General features: G+C 39.0%; 1 protein-coding gene across 2 annotated transcripts in view; it reads right to left on the bottom strand.

Moving 5' to 3' along the window:
• The window catches only part of LOC101474313 (kazrin), a 184,127-nt gene that overhangs the window by 10,739 nt on the left and 153,762 nt on the right, over positions 1–19,626 (bottom strand). For both annotated transcript variants that reach the window (XM_023152305.2, XM_012919914.2), the window contains exon 6: positions 10,223–10,414. In XM_023152305.2, coding sequence (XP_023008073.2) covers positions 10,223–10,414 — 192 coding nt within the window. The remainder of the gene's footprint in view (positions 1–10,222; positions 10,415–19,626) is intronic.

The following is a 19,626-nucleotide window of genomic DNA, read 5'->3' as shown; positions in this document are numbered from 1 at the left end:
AAGTGCAAGTCAGAGAGCATGTCTCTGAACCTGTCAAAGTGCAGTAGATTCAGTACAGGTGTCTGACTCCAGAGTAACAAAACATTCCCAGACTAAAATATACCCAGCAGTACCTTACATTGTTAGTCTGATGCATTGCATTATCTTCCCTCTTGTGTTTTGCTGCTTTCCTGGGGAAGTGGTTTAGATGCTGCTACAGGCCCACTATGAACACTACTACACAGCCTTCTTTTAGCAATTCAAACCTAAACCTTCAGTCTAGCTATGCTCTTAACACCGACAAAGCAACTTGTTGCCAAGAATAACATTTATTTTTTTTTGTATTTAAAAAGGCACCTAAATCCTTCGCACTGAAGAAAGATTTTTTTCTTTGGCCCACACTGCATTTTACAAATGTTTAGCACTTGCTTTGCAAATTGTTTGCCTAAAATCAAAAGAAATGTTTGCCTTTGTGAGAAAACTGTATTTGTGCAAAAAGAAATGTCAGCCTGTATAAGCAGAAAAGAAGCGAATCAGGACATCTGCAAAACATTCCCCTTAAAAAGTCCAACCCAATGTGGAAAATCACAAACACCTGATTACAACATCCCTTTCTACATAATATATATATTTTTAAAACTCACGGCACAAAGGCTCTTCTGATACCCGAGTCCTTGCAATTTCAAGTAGTTCAATGTGAACATCTATTACTAGAGTGTGCTAAAAGCTTTTGTCTGCCGGGCTCCTCTATGATGCTACTGAGAGACTTAATGAGTGAGCCAAGTCACTGGTTGCTAGACAGAAACACTGGACTCCTCAGGGAGCTTGTGCCAGTATTAAAAATAGCTAAGAGCAGGTTATTAACCTTATTAGGAGTGCAACCCGTTTTTTAGGATGAAAACATTTGGGGTCTGTTTCTAGCATGTTGACAACAATTCATTCAAATTATCATAATGAGCACTGACTGGCTGTGTAATACATACCCCCCTCCCCCTCCCCCCCTCATTCGGAAGAACGGAATATTTTGACATTTTCCAAACTATGTATATTTGCTTTCTTGTGGATAGTTAAATAGGAAAAAAATGGATACTTCTTTCACCTGCAAGATTTAAAAAGTAGCCTCTTTGCTTAGCGCTGTGACAAGATAAAGTGGCATTTGTTGGAACAATCACACAACATATAACAAGTTAATGGGTGAGCTTTATGAATCTTGGGAGGCATAGTTTGAACCTCTTGGTGAAGCCAGGTGAGCTGTTTGTAATTCAAAGCTATATGAATATTACACATTAAGGACGAATATTTTCTTGTTAATTCTAGAGGCAGCAAGACTTTATCACCCTTGATTATAAAAGAGGGGGAAAAAAACAACCTCAGCCATGTTGTTGCTCACACAGTTTGCACCGATTACTGTGGTTTGTTTTTCACATCCCACTCACTGCATCACCTTTTCTTCTGAGGAAGACTTCTAAGTGATGGAAGTCTGCAAAAAATACACTGAATCTACAGCACTTCTAAAAAAAAATGGATATCAGTAAATTTCAAATTGTGATTGTGCTGTGACCTTTAAGCTTAAGTTCCTTGGATAGCATTTTTAGCTAAAACACAAACACGCGCTCCTCTGTAAATGACGATCGCTACATTAACATTAGCCCACGACTGCGTATAACTTCAGCTCTAAAGAGAAGGGACAGGCTTTTAGTCAGCTCTTAACATAATTATTTTGGGAGAGAACAAAAGAGACATCGGCTCATTGGAGGGAGTCCATTGTTCGCGGTTTGGGATTTTAAATCTGCCAGCTGAATAATGATGTAGGAGCCTCAGAGCAGCACAGTGCACTCACCTCCTCAATTCCTCAGTAAAAACAAACTCATGGGGCTGTGTGGCGTTGATATCACTGGCATTATTTAACAATCCTCGCTGTAAAGCAAGGCGTGTTACCGTGGGATCAGACATCTTTGCGGAGAAGACATCTGACCTTTGTAAGGTAGCTAATGAAAACAGATCAGACATACAAGCTATTTAAGCACCAGGGGAGAGAAATCTGTCGTCGGTGGATTCAACATGAAAGCAGTCTAATGTTACTGTGGAAAAAGATTTCAGCATTTAGCAAACATTTCAACACTGACTAACTGTTGATGTGGGATTTTTGCTGTTGTTTGGGGTGAAAAAAAAGTTCCAAATTGGACGTTCAACTGGTTTGAGGTTCTTCTTGAAGGCTGTCTCTTTGCTAGTCTTTCTAGCAAGAGAAGCTTTGTATTCAAGAGTTGCTTTCTAATGTTTACTGATTGGAATAAAATGAAAAAAACATCCTCAGGAGAAAGAATGAGCAAAAAAATATATACTTCACTGATGACTTAAACTCGTGACCTCAGGGTTTTTTGAGTACATTTCCTTTCATGCTGAGCTAATTGACTTCCCACTCAAGCAACAGTATTCCTGGGTTTATGATGCTATCGTCACAGACAGAAAGACACAGGCTCTAACAGTTTAACTGTTCCCCATGAAACAAACATGAAAGAATTTAGATATACATACATGATACATACAGGACTGACAGACTGCTAAGATACATCTAAATAACACAATGGGCCTCTATGAACCAAACAAGGTTTCTTACTTAATTGTAAATGTAATAGTTTTAAATGGACTTGTACTTATAGAGCTCTTTTCTACTATAACTGAAAACTCAGTGCACTTTTTACTACAACCTTTATCCACCCAATCACATAGATTTTGTGGCTGATGTCATTTATGCGGGCATTTATGCTAGTACTGGTGCATTATGTGCTGGGATTCTTTCATATCTATTCCAACAGTTTCAGCAACCTCCCCCTGGGAATTTGCTGACATTTGTGAGTACATATTATTGAGACAATAACTGTTATTCTCTCACTGATAAATTCAAAGACTGCAGCAAAAAAACAGCTAGAAACGCACAGGTGGAATCGATAATCGATGGCTGCGTCAAGGCGATGTGCCGTTACACCAGCACACATCGAGTTATGCCATAGGTTACATCATACGTTTTCAGTGTGGCTTGTGGTTACAACATAGCAATGGTGTAGATTTCCCACTTAAGCATAAATCCCCACTACCCGGGCACACCCAGGACCTTTAAGTGCAAGCTAAACAAAACTATCTGGATAAAAAGTTGTAAAGGTGTAGGTGCATTTGAGGAAATATGTCACAAAAGCTCTGACTGTCCCACTAGCTCTTAGTTAAGAAAAACCTTATTTGCTTAAAGGTCGTCGGGTCAAGAACCTGAACCTGAAACCTGAAGAGATTCAGTGGTGCTGAGAGTGTGTGTGCTTTTGTATGTGTGCACTGGTGTTTTAACACCTAACAAGGAAAGAGGCCTTGTAGTCAAGGACAGAGCTAAGCTAAGTACAGTGTAGCGTGAAATGACACTAAACAGAGCCGGCAGACTGTGCTTTGATGATACATAGCTGTCTACTGCTTTCATATGAGCTCTGGCTTGACTTGAAGTCCCTCAGTGATAGTAATAGCCAAAGTGAAAATAGCTAATTAAAAACAGCAGTGAGGGCCAACTCCACTTTGAAACTTCATTAAACCAAACTTTGATGAGAAATGAGAGTTGCGTAAACGTATAAACACCTTTTGAGAACTTCCTGGTTGCATTCACCAAGCTGGGGCTTAGTTTCTCTTTGTAACACCGCTTTATGATTGGCAAAAATGAATCAGGTCATTGTCATTTGTGTGAGGGGCATTAAATGCAGCTCTTGGGTTGAATTGAGTGCCCATGGACATCATAACAAAACCTGCAATTGTAAAAGGTTGGCAACTACCCTCGATTACAATTATAGCGTTTACACACCAAAGCCCGGTTCACAGTGGAAGCGAACTCAGGCCTTAACATTTAAACGATGTGGGCATCACACCAAATAAAGGCAGAGAGGGAGATAAAGGAAGAGACCGCAGAGAGGAAAATGAAGAATAACTGGAGTGCAAATGCACTGAAAAGTAGCGTTTACCTCTTCTTTATTTCGTATTCATAGGCACAAGAAAATCTGCATGCAATTTAGCCGCAAACCATCTGAACCGAGGTAGGAGTGGCAACATAGCTTCAGTGATCCATTCCCAAATTAAACAGGTATTATCTCAAGTGGCAAAGAGCAAAGGAAGGAACGATCCATCTCTTTCACGCTACTTCATCACTTCAGCCGCTTGCTTCTTCATCCAAAACAAAACCACACTAAAACAAAGAAGAACTAAAAAACAAAAAAAAATAGGAAAAAAAAAAGACAAAGCTTCTCTGCTTCACAATAATTGTTGGTAGCACTTCAATAAAAAAAACTCAGGGCTCTCATTCTTCTGGGAAAAGCACTCTGCAGGAGCATCTGGTGGGATCCTCACAATATGCCAGCCTTGTGAAAACTGAGGGAAATCAAATAGAGTCAACATCTCGGCTCCAATCAATTGGCAGCATACGGAAATTGCTGTAATTAATGAGGTATTCTTAAGAACATTTGGCCTATCTTCTTTTTTTATGATCAGACTCTCTAAAACAACTATTTCCAAGTCCGTCAAGTCTTTTTTTTAGCGTTGTTACAAACCCTTTGAATAAAAGTAAAAAGAAAAGAGGAACTTTTTTTTCATACATATAAACATTTTTATTTCCTTGCACCTAGCATAGAAGAGACTTGTAAATAATTGCTGATGTGATCATTGGAAAAAGCCAATACCTGACAGAAGACAACATTTTAAAAGTGGGCCCCCTTGCCCACGATTAACACTTGAGTTACACCTAAGTACTTTAAATCTACCAAATTCCAAGATGTAAAGGAAGGCATCAAAGTCAAGCACACATTGATTACTAATGGACTCAGTATCTTTTAAAAAAAGCGCTTGTTCGGTTGCTTAAAAGCCTGATTTAAAAGAAACTGAGAAAAAAATGATTGCGTGCCTCTATTTGGACAATTCATTGAATTTAAGACCTTTAGCTCTGGGTGGGTTCTCATGCCAACAATGATTCTGACCATTCAGAGCTGCTACTGTTTAAAAACGTGTGCCTTCATGCACTGCATAATAAGACCCAGAGCTTTTTTGCAGTAGTTTTTCAGGCAGAGATGAGATGTACTCTACACACATAATGAAAACTGAAATTACTTGTACATTAGTAATCCTCCATGTATAGAATTCTGCAAAAGTCTTGAGTCACCCCTCATTAATTTTAATATTTCCTCAGAAACTGGAAATACTGAAACATGGGCAATCATATGTGGAAATATACTCATTACTGAGTTGATGTTTGGAACTTTGATTTCTGGGAGTTTGAGTTTGTTGGAGGTGTGGTCTTAAACTTTTGATCAGCTGTAAAACAGCCTGTTTCAGTTTACTCGCTGTTTTCAATAAATTGCATGCTCAAAAGAATGTTATGTCTCACTTCCATTTCTTCTTGTTGCATGTTGGAGCTCTACTTGGAACCTTGTTAAGATCCAACCATGCAAAATATGATTTTTCCCATTTTTCCAAGTGGTCATAAACCTTTGATTGGGACTGTAGTATGCAAGGAAAAAGCAGACTTTGTACAATTATAATGAGCTTGAAAGTTGAGATTTTGTATAACTATCTTTATTCTTAAGCACAGTCTGAACCCTCTAAGCCAAACCTTCTTGTAATTCTTTTTAAGTAGTCTTCAGGAATCGTTCTCCAGGTTTCTTGAAGGACATTCAAAGCTCTTCTTTGGAGTTTATTGCCTTTTTCTCTAGAGTCCAGACCTCAATGATGTTGAGGTCTGGACTCTGGGGAGGCCAATCCATGACTGATAGTGTCAGTCTATAGTGTCAGTCTTTTCCTTCATCAGGATGGCTTCTTGACATGCATCCTTTCGGGTCCTGTGTAAGGCCTTTGCTGGATGTTTTCATATTTTCTATGGTCATGACTTCAGATGTTCTTCTGTTGTAGATATTGTTTTTTAAAATCCTGCCACTGCAGTCTGAAGAAAAAACTTTGAAAGACCTTCAAAGCATAATTTTTTCTGATAATTCTCTGTTTCTTTCCTTTTAGAAATATTTTGTCTATTTTCTTATTACTAATTTTCTGTTCATGCTTTCTCATAACGGTATCAGCCTATTAAGATATTAATACACACAAAAACATCGTCATCAGTGTGATCCAGTACCATGTGCCAACATTGGCAGCAAGAAACTTGAATGCATTGCGAAGCAGAAGTTGGAAAAGGAACAAAAACAACAAAAGAAGGATGAAAGATGTGTTTCTACTTTCTACTTAGAAACAACTGTAAATATTGCTGAGGCCAGAGCCAACATTCACTAGCTGCTACCCACCCCAAGCCAACAGCACAAAAAGAAAAAGCTAGGAAATGCAGTTGCTGGCCTTTCACAGCTGTCTTCAGAAATTATACGTTTGGAGTGTGCAGTAGTCTCAGTGCATGAAGATTGAGAGTGACAACTGCAGACTTACAAAAGAGCTGAAACGAACTTCTGCTGTAAAGACCAGGCCAGTGGGAAAATAACAATAACATGTAAACAGTTTTGCTTCGTTTACATGTGAATGCAAATCTCATTCAATTTTCACGTCAATGTTATTTATATTGTGCCAAATCACAACAACAGCTGACTTAAGGAGCTTTATATTGTAAAAAGCAAAGACCCTACAATAATAGAGAGAAAACCCCACAGTCACACTACCCTGTATGAGCAAGCTATTGGCGACAGTGGGAAAGAAAAACTCCTGTGGCAGAACCAGGCTCTGGGAGGGACAGCCAGTTGGGGTTGAGGGGAGGAAGATGGGACAAAAGACACGCTGTGGAAGAGCTACAGATAAATAATAACTTGCATTTAAATGCATAGTAATTGAAAACAGGTGGCCCAGCATCCTAGGCCTATTGCAGCGTAACTATGGGGGGATTCAGGGTCACCTGATTTATCCCTACCTATAATCTTTATCAAAAAGAAAAAGCTTAATCTAAACAGTAGAAATCCAAACCCAATTCAAGTAGAAAGAGTGGCTGAGGGTCATCTAACTGACCAAGAGCTCTGACTGAATATCAGCTTGTCCTTCTGTTCCTCAAAGGAAATGCCTTCCAGAGGGGGAGGGAAAACACAAAATGAAAAATAGCAACAGGAATGACTTCATACTCAAGTTCACAGTCACTTCAATTCGCCTGGTGAACTTACCCCAGCAGAACGAAACCTGAATATGACAACACCCAATTTCCTCTTGTCCTCCCACATACCCCAGCTTAATTGTAGACTAGATCCACCCCGCTTAACGTTTCTGGCCCTCGTAAGCCAACCAAAGTCCGCTTTTATAAAGCTTTCATTAGCTGCCGATTACCGTCAGTGCCTGCTTGGGCTGGTAGGCTTTGGCCTTCATTAACAGGCCTGAGTCATACAAATGACTGTATGAGCCTGTGTGCACTATGTTCAGACAGCCAACATCCCGCTGAAGAAGAGATAAGTATTTATTTGATGTGTGCTCTATTCTACTCTGCCCCAGTCCATTTTGTTTTCGTTCAATTCTTCCAAAAAGCGTAGGCTGCAAGTGTCAAGTGAAATGTCGCAGCAACAAAATCCCCTGACAGCATGTCATGCTTTTGTCTGATACCAAATGGTAGTTTTTGTGTTCTGCCTCATTCCATGGGCGATAATTCTTTGAAAAAAAGAATTCACTGCCACACTGATGACATCTCTGCTTGATGCCCTGCAATCCACTCTAAACTGCCTGGCAATGTTCATTTCTTTACTAACTGCAGACTCTCTGAGAAAGCAGCATGTAAGCAAAGACAGGTAGCAAATTAAAGGAAAAAAAAAAAAGAAGACGTCTGCCCGCACTGCAAATCAGTACCAAGTTGTCAGTGACCACCTTCATTATGTGATGAAGCACATCCTTCCTAATGAGAACATTTTTTTCCAGGATGTAACGCCTTTGTTCACAGGACATAATGGGTCAATGAATGGTTTGACAACGATGATCATCTTTTGACCAACATGTTCAACAGCGCTCTACTTGGACCATCAAAGCACCACATTACACAATGTCTTAGAAGGCTGGTGGGTCCATCCCTCCAGCAGTGTCCTAAAGGCTTGGACAATCAATACCAAGACACCAGTACGCTGTTTTGATGGCACACGTTGGCCCAATGCTTTAAAACTTTATTTTGTCACTGGTGTGCATATTCCCAATTCAATCCTAGATAAAAAGTTAAAAAGGCTTATTTTATTTAATGACCTGCTCTCACGTTTTAGTTAGATATATGACCAAGCCAAAAACGAGACTTCAGGGAGATGAAAGATCTATGTGAAGCTAGCTATTACAGACACCTTAGTAACGTTATTTATTTTAAAATCACCTTCTTGAATCTTCTACATTATGTTGAGCTGTATTTGTGTCATGCTGCACAGTTGGAGAAGAGCAGCTTGATTTGCCAAAAGCGTGGAGAGCTTTTTCTTTTTCCTTTTTAAATAGTCCAAGCATCTGCGTCTCCTCTCACCCCGAGATATAACTCCATCTCTCTAGCATAACACATGCTAATGGACCATAATGCAACTAATGGGCTGCATCAACCACACTAATACAGACACTTGTGTTAACATTATGATGAATAGAAAAGAAAAGCCCGATGGAGCAAAAGGCTGCACAGGTTTTGTCTCAGCAGGAGCGGGAGCAGCAAACAAGAGATTTAAAGCAACAGGATACTAAATTGAATGCTTTGACCAAGGAAAAGGGAAATGTGCCACTTATTTTTAAAAGTTGTGTTGTGTTGTTTCCCCCAACAGGACACATTTACCTGAACCTACACTTGTTCTGCATTTTTTTTTCAGGAGTAGCGGTGAGGAAAGGACCAAAGTGTAGAATATCAACGACAAAAAAAACAATTCCAAAAGGATGAACAGAGTCCAAAGAAACACACACACTACCGAAAATACAAAGCAACAAAAAAAAAAAAAAGATCCACAAAAAAGGTTAATCACAGGACCGCAAACAGAGAGGCGACGCACAGGACTATATGTACACAGAGCACTAATTAGGGAACAGGACACAGACGAGGGCGAAAAAGAGGAGGAAGCAATTAGCAGGTGAAAACACTCAGGGAATCAGGGAAAGAAACAGACAGGAAGTAAAAAGTACGACAAGCACACTAAGAAAAGTAATTAGCAAAACAAACTGCGAGGTGAAGACACAAACACAGAGGGATCAAAGACAGGGGAGCACTGGAAAAAGTAAAATATTCAAATTACAACAGGAACCAAAAGACTTATATTACAATATTACAGAAACTCAGTGATACTTATTGACTAATACACACATGAGAACATTCTTATCCTGCACAAAAAACAAGTGCATATGCAAAGCTACCATTCGGTTTATGAAATATGCACACCGGCATATTTTCTTCTTTCCACTGTGCACATGTTAATAAATCAGAATCAGTTCAAACCAAGAGGCTTGTGCAGTCTCCTTACAATCAGCCATCTGCATTACTGTCCAGCCCCCATTTTTCTATACAAGGAAACATGTTTATATCCACGTGAAGCTGAGCAAGTGGTGATGAGAGATGTTGTAAGAGAGAAGCCTGCACTGGACTTTAAAAACTGATACAATCGTGTACAATGAGGAAGCCAAAACAGGCTTTTTAAAGAGTCTCCATAGGAATGATGAAAAAAAGTGAAAATGCGTTCAGGCTGACATAACAGAGGTTCTGAATATTGCTTCCCCTGTGCTTCTAAAAAGTGAAACAAGTGAAAAACAAGTTTGCTCATTGAAGCTGACATGTAAAAAAGACTACATGAAGAAGAAGAAGACGGGTAGAGCACATAATCTGTCAGCCCGAGATGAAAACTTCTTCTAGAGCATCAGTGGAATAGTGCCATGAAATCAGACTGTAAGTGATGATGTCCATGTTCCAATTTTTAATGAAAAACAAGATCAATTTAAAGGTTAAGACCTACACCTTTCCATTTAGTATTTTGTTTTCTTTCACCCTTCTTTTGTTCGTAGAAATATAATTTAATTGTTCTTGTAGGCAAAAGCTTGTCACTAGATGAAACGGTCAGGAGGTGCTTGTCTTCACACAGTGAGCAAACTCCTGGGCTAAATGTTACCTACCTGTATTATTAAAACTGGTTGCTACTACCGATCAGAAAATGTTGTAAAGAAATCGAATTAATAACAAGAACTTTCCACATTTCTTCTTAAATAAAAAAAAGTCTGTGTTTCAAACAGCACACACAGTTTCTTGTTTCCTGACAGTCCTTACCTTGCAGAGCCTCCTTGGCTCGATCCAGCTCCTGTTCCTTCTGCGCCAGCTGCACACGGAGTTCAGTGGCAGAGAGCACGTCAGCCGAGCAACCTCCCTGGGTCTCCTCCAGGTCCTTATTCAACATGTCCTTCATCTGCCGCAGCAGGTGCACCTCTTCCTGGAGCTGGGCCACCTCTTCACGCAGCAGAACTGCAATTTGCAGAAAAGGAAGAGAGCTTTACCACAACGTTGCCCAAATTAGTGCAATTGTGAATCGCTGCACAGTTTTAACAGTGAATATGCATTTAAGCCAAAATAAAAGTGTTACTTCAGCAGAGAGAGAAGGGTCACATGCTTGCTGGAATTGGGTCTCATACTGGTGCATCGGCTTTGAACAGCTACATGACTGCAGAAATTGTTGTGTGTGAAATGCTAAACTGATTTAACATCACCACGGGAGGCTGCGGTTTTATTTGTTATTGAGATAACTGCAGAGCCAAATTACTGACAGTAATAAGCATCACAGAGATAGGTGCGGTCCATCAGATGAGTAGAGACAAGGCACTGATTGTGTAATGAAATTTGTCTTTGAAGTCGTCTGTTGAACCTTCTCTGTGTTGACAGGATTGACGAGTAAAGGCGGGAGGAGTACTCATTTAATATTCATTGAATGGTGCTTTAAAGTACTCCTCCCTGTCGTTGTGACAAAGACGAAAAACGACAAAATGAAAAACAACAGCACAGACTATTGTTTTTTGTTTTTTTGTTGTTTTTTTCCCTCGCAATTTGACTCGGGGTAAAAAATTTTAAAGTGCTTTCAAAGCACCAGCAGCAGTGAGAGGATTTCGCTCCCTTTTAAAACAAGCCACAACAGACAAATGTCACACTTCAATTTTTCACATTAAAACGAAAAAATAAAATCCAAAATTGTGATTCTTGGCACACTGAACGCGGGTGTCTAGGTGGAGCATATGGAGCGTCATTTATAGTCGGATGAGTAGAGTCATTCTGCTTAATTTCATGCATCCTCGGGGCAAAGGGGGAGGGTGGGGGTGAGGGGAACTGCTTTACCCCATCTCGTGCAGTTCCAGTACCAAGTGCTATGCATAAATCACACTTCATACTCTGAGACTCCAGCTCCAACTCACACTGAAAAAATAAAATCTGAGATGAATGGGACAACTAAGGATGACAAATGTCCTCTGTATTTCCTGGTCATTGTTGCACATTTGAACCAAGAATTTCAAAGATGTAATAAGTGATGCTTTTCTAAATTTAAACAGCATTACAAAAAAAAGAGAAAAAAGAACTGCATTCAGTCAAGGTTAGGATTTCTGGTCATGTAAAATTTGAACGTGGAGAAGATGATTGCAAGTCCCTTAATCAGAACCTAATCAGAAGTTTCCATGTGGAAGCGAGGCAACTGTCTGTTATCTAAAGAACGTGCTTCTATAATCTTGTTACAGACAATAGCTCTAAGTCACTAGATGCACAGTAACAGCACTCTGCACAATGCGCTTTTAAACTGTCTTTTTTTAAGGCATTTAGGCCTGTTTGTCATAGCATTTTATATTGTTTTAAAGCATTTTAAATTCTCATGGTATTTTCATCTCTTAAGTAGACTGTTTTATACTTTATGTACTTAAATTAATTGAGCATGTGTGCAGTGCGACTTTCTTTCATTCAACTTCAAACCCTGTTTGGACCGGATCAATTAAATTAGGTGGTATATTATATATACTATATATATGTACCTATGTTTGAAATTACAGAAGTGATTGCTTGAGAGACAACAAATTTTGTTATATGTGTCACATCCACGGACAGTAACATTATTACAAACACAATGCAATGCCTCCAAATAAAACCATACTGCGTTTAAATGCTGCCATAGTGATTCCTGACATATATGATATTATGAAACATCAGAAACATCAGGGGTTCACATCAATTATTTATTTTCATTTACTTTTTTGTGATTAATGCACTCCATCCATCCATTCGCTTCCGCTTATCCTTTTCAAGGTTGCTGGTGTTAAACTGCATCATCCCCTTCTGCACCCATACCTATGACTGATTTCTTACATAAGGACACTAGAGACCTTCAAGACTACAATAAACTATGACAACAAACCATAAGAGAGGATATGTGAGCCTTGCTCCGATACATTTTCGCGCAGCATGGATCACTTTAGGTCCCATCTTGCCTCCCCTGAAACTACAATTAGTCCCACTGCTTTGCCCGTATGACATGTACCTGCTTCCCAGGCCTTTTGACTCCATTAATTTGATCACTGGCAAAATGTAAAGTGGCTGAGGATAAGTGCTGCCCGCTAAATAACGAAAATGAAATGTAAAAGGGGTTATTAGGAGAAGGGTCGAGAGAGAAATGTTGGCGAGTGGAGTGTCATTACACAGAGGTATACTTAATGGACCTGATAATAGAACCACATTTTACGGAGCAACTCAAGCAGCAACACCCTTATTGGCAATCCGAGAACTGTCCCGTTCTGGAAACAGCCGAGCGCAAGATACAGTTCATGAGTTTTTAAAAATCCTATAATAGCCACAGACTCAGTTTAATTTCTTATTCATTAAGTTTGCATGTATTGATTGTGCAAAGGCAGCAACACAAGGAGTTCTATATAATGGGCAAGTATATTGAAATTGTATGTTCAGTCTCCAATAACCAACCCATAAATACAGATCAACATTCTAATATCTAATTCAATCATAGTTATACATTATAGATGGCATCTGAGGATTAATATAGTTTATATGTATTTTTTGACTGTAAATAAATATGTTTTTATAAATGGGAAATTTATGTATACTACTCAAAATAGAAAAAAAATGTGTTTTAAACAGATGTTATGGAACAACATTGTAATGTAGGCATAAACAAGATGTTTAATATGAGGTATAGCCTCTTCTGGACATGATGCAAGCAGTCACCCATCTGTGTATGGACTGAACAAGTATCCAGATCTGCTGTTGCTCAATTGCTCAACAACAGATTTGAGTGCAGCCTGCAGCTGCAGTGCAGTAGTCATTGATGGTGGCATCTGATGATCACGTCGACCCAGGATTTCCCCGGCACGTTCAATTGGAGACATACTGGGACTAAATCCTAGCCAAGGAAGTCTGGATATACTCCTAGTTTAGAAATGTCTGTGCTACTCTGGCAGCAAGAAGGGTCCATGTTGGAGCACCTCATGACCATTCAACTCAGAGATAGCCCTCTTATGGACATAGAAGGCTGGGGCTACAGTTCATATAGGCATATAGGCAAGTTGTGCATACACTGTTTTTTGTGTTCAGTAAACAAATCACTAGTTTTCTAAGAGATTACAATGATTTACTGAGAAGCAAAGACTGAAAAAAATATTTCTCGACATAAAACTTATTTCTTTTCTTCCCAGCGCAACATGGAGCTTACACAAATATAGAACAATATAGCTCTCACTCTGACTTTATGAGGTTAAAAACATGTATAGACGTGTGCACTGTATTCGAGCATTCACAATTCCCTATCTTACGCTTAGAGTTGTCATGCTCTAAATTTACACGGTTAGGTTTCAATTTCTATTTTTAAGCAATGTGTTTTTAATGTAAGGCAGCACGGTGGCACGGTGGTTAGCACTGTTGCCGCACAGCAAGAAGATCCTGAATTCAATTCCACCATCAGGCCGGGGTCTTTCTGTGTGGAGTTTGCATGTTCTCCCCGTGTTTGCGTGGGTTCCCTCCGGGTACTCCGGCTTCCTCCCACCGTCCAAAAACATGCAGTTAGTGGGGATAGGTTAATTGGAAAATCCAAATTGCCATTAGGTGTGAATGTGCGAGTGAATGTGAGTGCGAATGGTTGTCTGTCCCTGTGTGTTGGCCCTGCGACAGACTGGCGACCTGTCCAGGGTGTACCCCGCCTCTCGCCCTATGACAGCTGGGATAGGCTCCAGCGCCCCCCGCGACCCTGAAAAGGATAAGCGGAAGCGAATGGATGGATGGTTTTTAATGTATTATGTAAAATATTCACCTATACATATGAATACCTTTTGCTTGCCTTACTGAAATCCATGACTGGAATTATTTTCTGTGTGTCCATTATAAAAAACAAACTATAAGCACGTGCAATTCTGCAGTACTTTGAGTTTACAGCTACATTTTTTTATGTTAGTTAAAATATAATTTGTTGTATATACTATACTTAGCAAGAAGAAGAGAAGAGTGTTGAGTGGTTTACACAGGTATAAATGAGAAAGACTTTGAGTCTACATTCTACTGCTAATTTGAATTTGGTGAGTTAATAAATCATCATGACATTAAAAAAATACAACAATGGTTACCACCAAAAGGGCGTTTAACATAAAGAGCGTAACAGATATGTTATTGTCTAACCCTGCACTCTGGAGGCAAGCTCAGTGTGGAGTGGAGCACTCCAGGGTTTGAGTGTGGGGGGCAGGATGTGGTGGGGCGAAGACTATCACCTATTTTTCAGTGTCCACATAGCCTCTAGGTTAGCAAAAGGGATCAGGGTAGCGCCGCATTACAATGACAGAGTGGGAGCTTCCTGATAAGTCGTATCTTTTCTGCTCACCACTTCAGGACCCCATACAGCTCTAGGTCCTGCCTGGAAGAGGTGCCAACTTCTATCTCAGGGAAAATGTGATGCCCACAATTTACAGTGTTTATGTATGTGTAAATTTAAATAATTGGGGTATTTTAATAAATACTTTTTAATAAAACTTTAGTAACTTTTTTATATTGTACAAATACATTTGAAAATACTGCATACTTAATTTCTTGAAGTGATTTCAGTGGGCAAATGAAGTGTTTTAAAAAGCATTTAATATGATTTATAGATTGTTTAATAGAAAAGAAATAGCTACTTTTTTCTTATAAAGCTTATTAAAAAAATGTGACCCTCAGCAAGTCCACAGCATTGTGGAGTGTAGTGACCCTGAATCAGAAACAACATGATTACGGGTCTGGGGTTTTCAAATCATGTCAATTACATCATCCCACTTAGCAGCATTCACAGTCACATGAAGATATCGCGCACAAAGCTGCACTGCCACACAACTGTCAACAAAAACCTTCTGGCCTTAATTACTTCTCTTCTCAAGCAGGAACAAAGACATACAAACTAAAAACAATGATTCTGTCAGTATGTAGGAGTGTAAGCACAAAAACAGTTTGGCAACACAGAGTTGTTTATTTGAGTTTGGATTGGCGTGACTGTTCCCATCACTGTGACGAAGGACAGCCTCCTGAGATCGACTAAATTGGCTGTTGAGTATCTAATCAGAACGCTGCCCTGCTGGCAGTTGATGTGCAACAGGAGTGGAAAGGGAAGGCTGATGAAGAACTGTAATCAGAGTTTGCTGTGTGGGTTTTTTATGTATATTACCAGAGGAAATTTTTAGAACACCCCAGTTCTTCCAGTTCTTATTGAATTTCAGTTCGAGTCCAATGAATAGCTTGAAATGGTACAAAGGTAAGTGGGGGATTGCCAGAGGTTAAAAAAAAGGTAAGGTTACACAAATCTTTTTAAAAAAAAGTACATTTCAGAATTATTCAAAGAGGCAGTTTTCAGGGAACAAGAAATGCATTAACAACTTAAGCTGTTCTGCAGCAACGCAGGTTGATCAAGTCTTGAAAGGTGGTGCTACCAATTTCTGGTAGGTGTCCCAACTTTTCTTGAGTACTTACAATTTCTTCTGTCTGCATAAAAGTATAGTTGAAACACACTGTGGTACCATGCCCTTGTAAGCTTTATTTAAACAGTGATGTACTGCAGATAGTTGTGTGCTACTATAAATATAGCGAGGAAAAAGGTAGGTAACAATGAAAGAGATACAGAACATCATAACCCTTTAAAGGTTAGGTCTTTCCTACAGAGAAATCACAAAGAAAGGCAAAGTGTCAGTAAGTATAGTCTTCTTCAGCATCCAAAGGCACTAAAAAACTCTGATAGGAAGAGATCCGGTAGACTCAAAGCCACAAAGAATCACAAAACAAGTTTCTGAGAGACAACAGTTTGTCCCTTGGCCATGAAACATGAATTGGCCAGCACAGTCTGCGAACTTAAACTTCATCGAGCTGGTTTGGGATGAACTGGACGGAAGACAGAAAGCACATTTATGGGAACTTCAGCAACAGAGTGGAGAAAAACTTTCTGAAGAATATTTGGTTTCTAATTGAATTCCATAAGTTCTTTTAAACTTTGGTTATTTCTTCTATGCTTGCATTTCATAGTACAATGAGACATTGAATATCTTGATTTTCAATTAAAAAACAGGAAGAATTTGGGTACTCTTAAACTTTTGACCAGTACTGTACTTCAGATCATGTGGCTTATCGTGTGTGCAGGCAACCAATAAGCAGGCGCTAGTTTACGTCACTCTTTATGTCGCGTTTGTCACATAGTAACTTTCTCCAACTTGACTGCTTATCTGTGTTTGCTATTTTTATGATGGCATTGTGTGATGGTTAAAGTCCAGTTTATTACTTGTAAATGTTGATATTTCTTTCCTTGTGCAGTTGAGGCAATATCGCTGTTGTTGCTATGTATGGATAGAGATGTAGAACTACATATTGGAGCTAGTGTGGCCTTGTTACTTTTGGGTTACGTTTATCTTATATACTGATTTCCAAGCTATGATTTAGTTATTATTTCATGTCATATTTCAATACTCTTACCTGTGATGTGCAATACATTTAAGTATTATGCTGGCAGAAATATAGCTGGATATATGTTACACTGTTAATGTGTTTATTGTGTTTATTATGTTATTTATTTCTTTTTAAAGTACCACACACATGCAGACAAGACTAGAGGTGTAATTTACACATTTTCAATGAAGGATCATCTGCACGGCCGCCTGGTGATCACATTGTTCATTAACAGGCAGAATTACACACTCCTTATATCCATTCCAATCATAACCTCAGAACTAGATGGGATGAGATGATGTATATATATATCAGTGGTGGCCGTCGGTTACCTCTAAGACTGGGATTTTACTCTCTTGCTAATTTGCACACATACAGCTAGGGGTCGTAGTTGTTGTTATTATACTACTATTATACTACAACAAATTGGAGAGTACTACAGTGGCAGTGCAGAGCCCACATACCCCCTCTAATGACATAATCTACATCTCTTTGACCCTTAAAGACCCTCTCATATTTGCAGATGCATAAAATGTAAAATGCAATCAAATTTTTTTCTCTTTATTTTCTTTTTCCCCCAATTACAGTTAACATCTAAGCCTAACATACCAGATGTATGACACATTTTATTTTTCCTTTTACATTATTTCCATCTGTTTTCTGTCGCTTGACTTTGTGACCCTACATCTGGGTGACTGATTACTTCTTTGTGAATAAAACTGTAAAACTGTAACTGTAAGCTAAATGCTGAGTCAAATAGGGCATAGAAGACAAGTGGTGATAAAAAGATCACGCAAACCAGTGTTGATTGCACCAACACTGAACAAGGGGAATTTGCGGCTTGTCAGATCATAAATTATATGGCACCCTCAGTTCAGACACACAGAAACTAATTTTGAAACAGTAAACGTAATACATAATTACTCACTTCACCAAACAGCCACCGTTACTACGTAAGTGCTGTTTAACCAGCATTATAAAGGTTGCTTCTTCCAAACTACATGTTAGCATGGTTGTTACTTCACTGCCATTTCAATTTAGAGCTAAACACACACACAAACACACAAAAGCACGCATGCACACACACAGGCAAACACCAGTGACCACTTGCAGGTTGTAACAAGATATGAACATTTATCTACTCCTTGAGAGGAATTTGCAAACCTGACCAACAGTTATTTACTCAACATTATCATTCAGCTGGACTGACTGATTTACGTTTCTGGCAAGCTGATAACTGTACTGCAACATTTACTCCTCTGTTTTCCCTCTTTTTTTCTTCCTTTGTTCCAACCAGAATATCCTGGAGGACACATCTGCTTCTATAGCTGTACTCCACTATGTTTAGCGTCTGGTGTTTCAGAGCTTTTTGCTGAAAACGGTTTCCTTCAGTGGCTGAAGGTGTGTCTTTTTCCTCTTCTCCTTTAAAGCTGCCAAGCTGTTCACCCACAGATCAAACTTACATTTTTTATTCAGAGTGGTCTACAAACACTAAGGGTCATGAACAGGAACCATTTATCTCTGGTTTGAGTTCTTAAGTGGGGCACAAACCCTGCAAGCTTTGAGGCCTCTTGGCATTTGGCAGTCAAAAGCTAGGAACATGGAATGTCTAGTTTGCACCCAATCATGGTTTGCAAACATAATCCATTTGAGACTCAAGTGACAGACGGAACAACTGAAATAGGTCATTGGTCAAACCAGCAGTAAAGCTGTGGAGAGCAAGACTATGGACAAGCGGTCTGAAAAGAAAAGCTGTTTATGGCCTTTGAAACAGACCAGAAAATCTCTGCATAGCCTTTTATAGTTCAACAGACACTCAAATGAAGCACTCAAACTCACTGCTGTTTACACTAAGACAATGAAAATAAAAAGATGGGCTTCATCAGTCTAATAACAGAGTAAGTAATACTGTAAATTATTAGGTTTTCATGTAATCATATGAGTCTGTTCAGCTGAACTTTAACTTCATAGTAAATAAATCCTCTGATAATAGAACTAAAGTAGCATCCCTGGGAGAGTTACCACATTTTACATCATTCTAAATCATGCTAAATCAAAATTAAAAATACAATTTTGAACATTACGTTTTACAGCAGAATAACCAAGAGGAACATGTAAGTAAATATCAGTTATGACAGCTATTAAATGTTCTTCTTGCCCTGTACTGGGGTTGTTTACCCTCCCTGATATTTTGAATGTTTCAGTCTCTGGACTTGCAATTGTATTGGGCCTACAGCTGAGCTGTTTATAGCTTGTGTTTGTCTAAATGCTCATGTTTCTCACCCCATGGGGCATCTCCTTACTTTTCTGATATGATCTATACAAACATATCCCTAGGTGCAATAAAACTGAATTATACATTTATAGAACTCACTGGATTAACACACTGATGCAATCTGCTTTTGCACAGGTTTATCTGCCAGTTGTTAGTCAGCTTAAACTCACAAAAAAGAAAAGCTTTAACCTCCTGAGACCCTTCATCCTTATATAGGGATACAACATTTAGACTTATCTGCACTTCATACATTCATTCTGGTCAATAAAGCAATTTGTTGCCTTCTTAAACACTGGTGACTTTATTTTAAAAATTAGTTTCTGTTAAACAATGATGCTTAGTTTTCACACTTATCAGGTCCAACTAATCCTAAATAGCTGGAGACTTAAAAACATGCAGCTAAACATGCGCTCAAGTCTCAGAAGGATACATTGCAGGAAACTATAAAGTGCCGAGAACCGTTTAGTTTAATGGT

The sequence above is a fragment of the Maylandia zebra genome, linkage group LG20, assembly GCF_041146795.1.
Source record: "Maylandia zebra isolate NMK-2024a linkage group LG20, Mzebra_GT3a, whole genome shotgun sequence".
NCBI lineage: Eukaryota > Metazoa > Chordata > Actinopteri > Cichliformes > Cichlidae > Maylandia > Maylandia zebra.
The sequence above is the reverse complement of the archived record's forward strand: the minus strand, read 5'-3'. Positions and strand labels throughout refer to the sequence as shown.